The sequence below is a fragment of the Elephas maximus genome, chromosome 4, assembly GCF_024166365.1.
Source record: "Elephas maximus indicus isolate mEleMax1 chromosome 4, mEleMax1 primary haplotype, whole genome shotgun sequence".
NCBI lineage: Eukaryota > Metazoa > Chordata > Mammalia > Proboscidea > Elephantidae > Elephas > Elephas maximus.
This window is the reverse complement of record NC_064822.1, coordinates 53,508,304-53,514,303: the sequence shown is the minus strand read 5'-3', so window position 1 is coordinate 53,514,303 and position 6,000 is coordinate 53,508,304. Positions and strand designations below refer to the sequence as shown.

At 47.6% G+C, this 6,000-nt stretch overlaps 1 protein-coding gene across 1 annotated transcript in view; it reads right to left on the bottom strand.

Moving 5' to 3' along the window:
• Nucleotides 1-1,093: 1,093 nt before the first annotated feature.
• Nucleotides 1,094-6,000, bottom strand: part of LOC126075015 (calmodulin-like) — a 30,465-nt gene continuing 25,558 nt past the window's right edge. The window contains exon 2 of the mRNA XM_049882065.1: nucleotides 1,094-2,097. Coding sequence (XP_049738022.1) covers nucleotides 1,467-1,916 — 450 coding nt within the window. The 5' untranslated portion in view covers nucleotides 1,917-2,097 and the 3' untranslated portion in view covers nucleotides 1,094-1,466. The remainder of the gene's footprint in view (nucleotides 2,098-6,000) is intronic.

Here is a 6,000-nt window from a genome sequence, read left to right as displayed (position 1 = left end):
ATACTGGACAGGCTCTGTCACTCACCTGACCACACCTGCACTGGGATGGGGGTGGCAGAGCAGACTGTACAGGGCTGGGCGTGAGTACTTTGCAACAATAACCAGGTTAGCCGGCTATGCCTCTCTCCCCACCCTGAGCTGAGAACCAACATCCTGGCACGAGCTAGAACAAGTAAGTTATCACTGATATTTTGAGCTAAAATTTCATTCGGCTGAAAAAAAAAAAACAAAAACAAAAGAAACAACTCATTTCACAAATGAGGAAATAGAATCGTGAGCTAAATGATTTGCCCAAAGTCACAAATCTGGTTGATGAAAATGCTGGAAAAATAATGTATGCTTTCTGAATGTCAAGTCTGAGTGCTCTTTCTGCCTCCCCTGCTGTCCCTGGGTTTAATCTGACACCACTACTAATTGTACCTGTCCTTTGGCCGGTCCCTTAACCTCCCTGGGCCTCAGTTACCTCATCTGCAAAGTGAAAAGTTTGGGTTAGACAATCTCTGAGAACCAAGGCAAAGCGAATCTTAGAAACCCAGAGTTGTGGCAAGTAGCTTAGAATAGGTCTAATTTTAAAACAAAACAAAACCTCGCCCCCCTTTAAGAAATATCTGTAGGATCATGTACCTCAAATACAGGACACACACATGCACATATGCACGCATACACACACACACACACAAACACTTTTTCCCCCCAGTTGAGCTTAAATAACTGTAGGCTATTTGCAAAGAGTGATAAATTTTACTTGTTTGTGGCTTAGGCAGTGTTCCCACTCAAAGGCTCTCAGCTTAGGCCTCTCCATTCAGCTCTCTTTAGGAGCCCCCTGCCCTGGTCCTCACCCAGAAGCTCATACAGACCCTTAAGCCAAAGAAACCTGTCTGCTCCACCATGGTATCACCAATACCACTACTTCACCTTTCTACTTAAGTGGGCATCAAAGGAGAGGCAAGAGGAGACGCCTGTCCTACTCAGGTTAGTTGTCCCACAAGAGTGAGTGAAAGGAGCAGCGGTTCCAAAGAATCCCAAACGCCATCATTTGGGGACCTGTGGCTTTCCACTTTCCAAGCATTCAAGCAACAACTTGTACCACATCTGGAATTCACATTCCTTTTATTTAGACCATCACATTTACTTGAGACTCCTCACAACAGCCCTGTGAGGTAGGGAGCATTCTCATTGCCCTGCGGGGGCGAAAAGGAGAAATCAGGCTCAGGGAGGTCTGCCTTTGTCTGAGGTCTCATGGGGGCAGGGTCCCGAGTAGCCCTGACAGCGCAAAATCCAGGTGCAAGACAGCAAAGTCCTTCTCACTTCTGGGGTAATTTCCCATCCACCAACCCAGACTTTTCCCTTTATAGTCCAACCACAAAAGCAGGGACCCTGAGAAAGCAGCAAGCGGGCAGGCTAAAGCAGAAAGAGAGCAGGATCCAGGGTCGCGCGGCTGGGCGCTGGGGGGCGCCAGGCGGCACTCACTTCCCAGTGAGTATGCTCACGAACTCCTCGTAGTTGACCTGCCCGTCTTGGTCGATGTCGGCCTCGCGGATCATCCCGTCCACCTCCTCCTCGGAAAGCTTCAGACCCAGCTTGCCCATGGCCTGCTTGAGCTCAGCCACGGTGATGTGGCCGTCGCCATTGATGTCGAACTCGCCGAAGACCGCCTGCAAGTTTTCCTCGCTATTCCAGCCCTTCGTCCTCTTGGCTATGGCTGCCAGGAACTCTTGGAAGTCGATGGCACCGTCGCCGTCGGTGTCCACCGTGGCGATGAGGGCCTTCAACTGGTCCTCCGAGAGATTCTCGCCCAGGGCCTCCATCACCTGGCCCAGCTCCTGGATGTTGATGGTGCCGTCCCCATCAGTGTCAAACATCGAGAAGGCCTGCTTGAACTCTTCCACCTGCTCTTTGGTCAGATCCTCCGCCATGTCTGTGTCCCTCGCACCCGGTCAGGGAACTGCCGAGTTTGCTGCCAACCAGCTAACTCTCTGCTACTCAAAGGGTTTAACGTCCAGAGCTTGGGACCTTAGACTGAGATTTGAGGCAGCGTCTGCTTGAGGGCGAAGCTCCAGAGAAAGTCTTGGCACGGGATGGCAACTCCCTCCTTTTCTGCAATTGGAGCAAAGGGTGGAGAAACACTCCTTACCCTCCCACGTCCCCAGGCGAAATCTTCCTCTAAGGGAGGGACAGACCAGCCCCAGACTAGAAATGCAGGAATTGGAGTGGCAGGAGGCGCCCAGGAGAGAGTCAGGGAACAAGGGTAAAGGAGATAAGAGGCCTACCAGCTTCACCTGGCCCTGACTGCAGACCAGCCACTCCAGAAACATCTTGCCCATGGATCAGTTTCTCCTGATGCCAATTTAGGGCTTCAATACAGTTTCCCCACTTTTAAAGAGTCCATAAGTTGGAGTCAAAACTAGGGCAATGTTTTTTTTGTTTTTTTAAGACCTAGAAATAAGCATTCTCCTCTGTGACATGGGATCACTGAGTTGAAATCCACCCATGCACCTAACAGCAAGAAAGTAAACAAAGGAATCTGACTCACTCAGACTGACAGCAGGCCCCTGAAGGAGTGGGGGACCTGCCACCTTAGGGTCTGTACCTGCTATTTCTGTTCTCCCTTCTGCCTTCTCAGGGAACTGCTGCCCAGCTTTCGCCCTGAAGGGTGGAGCTGGTGGATGGCAGGTGGATCGTAGAATTGAGCCTGCCAGGGTGGAACGGTGGGTTTCATCAAATCGTCAGTTCAAGGCGGTGGACAAGTCTATAGCTAGACAATGTAGCTGGCTGCCTTTAGCTTTTAGAAAGCAAGCAGTAAGGGTTGCATTCCAGTTGTGACCCTCTCAGAACCTGTTGTGTAGCTGGTGCTGAGAAACTGTTTATTAAATGAATGTTTGAAGTGTGATTTCAGAGGCAAGGAAAGGCTTTTTTGTCTCCCAGCATACTTCTCCTCTAGTTCAGTGACTCCTACAATTCCATTCAATAGTAAATTCCAGGTTCTATGTATAGACAGCTGAGGAGGTGTGCAGCATTTGTTTACATTCACAGAGGGGGAAAGCAACTAAGGTTGGATTCCTGCCTGAGAACTGGAGAGTGGGGGGGGCCAGAAGTAGAGGCAGCCCCTGAAGATACTGAGGGGGTAGAAGGACACAGAAAAGGGTGGCTTCATCTGCAAAACATGTTCTACCTGATAGTTTTACTAAGAGCTGGCTCTGTACAAGGAGAAACCCAGCCTGGAAACATCCTAGGGTCCTGAGTCTATCTACTCTCTGGAAGGAAATCCACCTCTGCCCACTCTGACTACAGAGTTTAGACCAAGGCTCAGCCCCCAGGGGACAGTCCCCAAGTCCTTGCAGCAGAGGAACCCAAGGGGACACATGCCTTGGCAGACTCCATGATAACTTTCTCAAGAAATTTCCCTCTCTATCTCTGTAGATTCCATTACTTCCTGCCAACCCTGCCTCATAAGGAAAAAACTCCTTCACTCTCCTAAAAAGTGTTATAAAATTTCACCTTTCTCTGATTCAGCCAATCAAATAGGTCAAGTATTCTTTCCTTCCCTAGAGTACAGCCAAGCAAAATAACTCCCCACCCCTCATTGCTGCACGCCCACCCCCTAACCCTAACCCTCAAGTTCAGGGAGTATACAGATACAGGGAGGGGCGCAAAGAGAAATGTTCCAGTTGTTAACTCCTGTTATAAAGACTTCTTGAAGAAGGACTGCTATTTTGTCTTGGTGCTGGAATAGTACAGAGGCCTCAATGAGCATTGAGCAAGTTCTCAACAAAGCTGACAACCAGTATTGGGTGGAGACTGTCAGTTCGCAAAGAGACTAAACAGGGAAGCACCTTGCTTAGTAATACACAGGGGAATGGTGGAGCTCTTAACGACTAGAACCAATTCAGCTCCTTTAGTTTTTAAAAGAATATTTGAAGATATAAATCTATATTTTAAATTTCCTTTTCTTCTCATCTTATTAGCAGGACCTGTGATTAAAATTCAAGATACTTACTAATTATTTTCTTTTAATTTTTCCTTGATATTAAGTAAATAATACATTTGTAAATAATGGAGAGCTTTTTAAACATTATCAGAAGACTTGAACTCTTAGTTCCCACTCTGTTACTGATTTGACACACTTATGTCTCAATATCTTCATCTATAAAATAGGATAATAGGTACACCATATCTGATTAAGGTACTTAGGGTCAAAGATCAAAGTATAAAGTACAGAACAAACAGAAGGTGTTATTATTCTACAATCAACCTCATGTGCATTATCCAGCTGGCTCCTGTTTGATGTAAACCAACACTCAAGAAAGTGTCCACCTGGAAAAAACCAAGAATGTATCTACTTGAAGAGGGAATTCACCCTCGATTTTGTTATACTTTTCTTGATTGACCTACTAAATTAAACTTGTCTATCTTAAGGTTTGGTTCAGTCAAACATCCAAGGCCTTGAATATCAGCCTGCTTTTGAACATCACCTCTAACAGATGTTCCACACAGAAGCAAAGGTCTCTGTTTAGAAAAAGCTCCTAGCTAAGTCTCATCATGGTCCATGGGACAGGAAGATGAGAATTATTAACGTGATGCTTATTTCCTAGATGAAGAGATGGAGTCTTCAGGAGGTATAGTTATACGTCCGAGGACACCCAGTAATTTGGAGTGAGATTTAGACTCCCGATTAGTAATTCTCAATCCTCAATCTGCCTTTTCAGATCTTATTTCCTGTCTAATGCAGTGCTTTTCCTTTTCAAAGCATGAATAAACATTGAAAGTAAATTTCTTTAATCTCTCCTACCCAGCCTCCTGCCTAAATAAGCATTTAGCCAGCAGCATTGGTTCAGCCTCACATTTCCATAAGTAGCAGAAGGTGGGTGATCACTATCCCCTCTTCTATGGGTCAGCCTCGGTGGTAGCCATTGATGAGTGGCCAAAACTATAGGGTGTTTGACACAGTTGAACTAACAGTTAGGAAAAGGGCGACAACATGGCATTTGATGCCAAAACCTAAACAAGCCCTTTTTTTCCCCCCTCAGTTTAAACACCGCCAGTCTGGGCGCAGAGCCCAGCACTGGCTCTTTGAAGGAAGTGGTAGAGAACTACTAGTGCCTTATACCCATGGGTGTCTTTACAGTTAAAGCACACGCACAGGCCCCACCTGCTGTGATGTTCCCAATATAGAAAATGGGGGAAACGTTATCATCCCTCAGGTGAGAAGCCTGAGGCTGAGAGGCTAAGTCACCTGCTCAGCATCCTACAGCTGAGTCACCTGGGGCTCATCACGTAAGATGCATACACAGGGAGATAAGTGAGAGGGGAAAAGAATTCTCCTATATCTGGGCCCAGCTCTGTTGGCCATCTCCCCTGGCCTGTGGGAAAGGGAGATAAAGGGAGGGTGCTGAGGGGCCTGGGATAACTGTAGCTAGACGGCAAGAGACTTGGGTTTGCTGAGAAAGGAGCCCCTGGAGCCAAGCGAGAAAGGAGAGGATGTGGTTTGGCAGAGAAGAGAAAGGTGGGCAGGTTTGCTAGAGAAAGCTGAAGGCTTTTCGAGTGGTATCTGTGGAGGCCGATTCTTCTTCCCCCAACTTGTTCCCTTTCCTGTCCCCTCTCTCAGCTTATCACCATGACAATGTTGTGATGGAAACCTCAACAATTCCTAGTGAGAATGGTCATGGTGCTGGAAGAGAAGACGGTCCCTTTCACTGTGGAGGGTTGAAGACCTCTGCAAATGCTATGGGAAGGAGGAACACCCCTCCAGGGCAGGCTGGACAACTCCTTGCAGGCATCTGCACAGACAGCAGGCCACACTGCTGGCAGAAGGGGGAGAGATGCCAGTTATCTGCCTGCCTGTACAGTAGCTGTGTGCGTGTCTTGGTGTGCGTATGTTGGTGTGTGTGTTGGGCGGAGGTGTGGGGGGGAGGCTGCCGTTTTATTCAGGCATGGAGAACAAATAGCTAAAGCCAGCTCCAGCTTTCATACCAGTTTGACCCTGGGAAAAATTACTGTTTG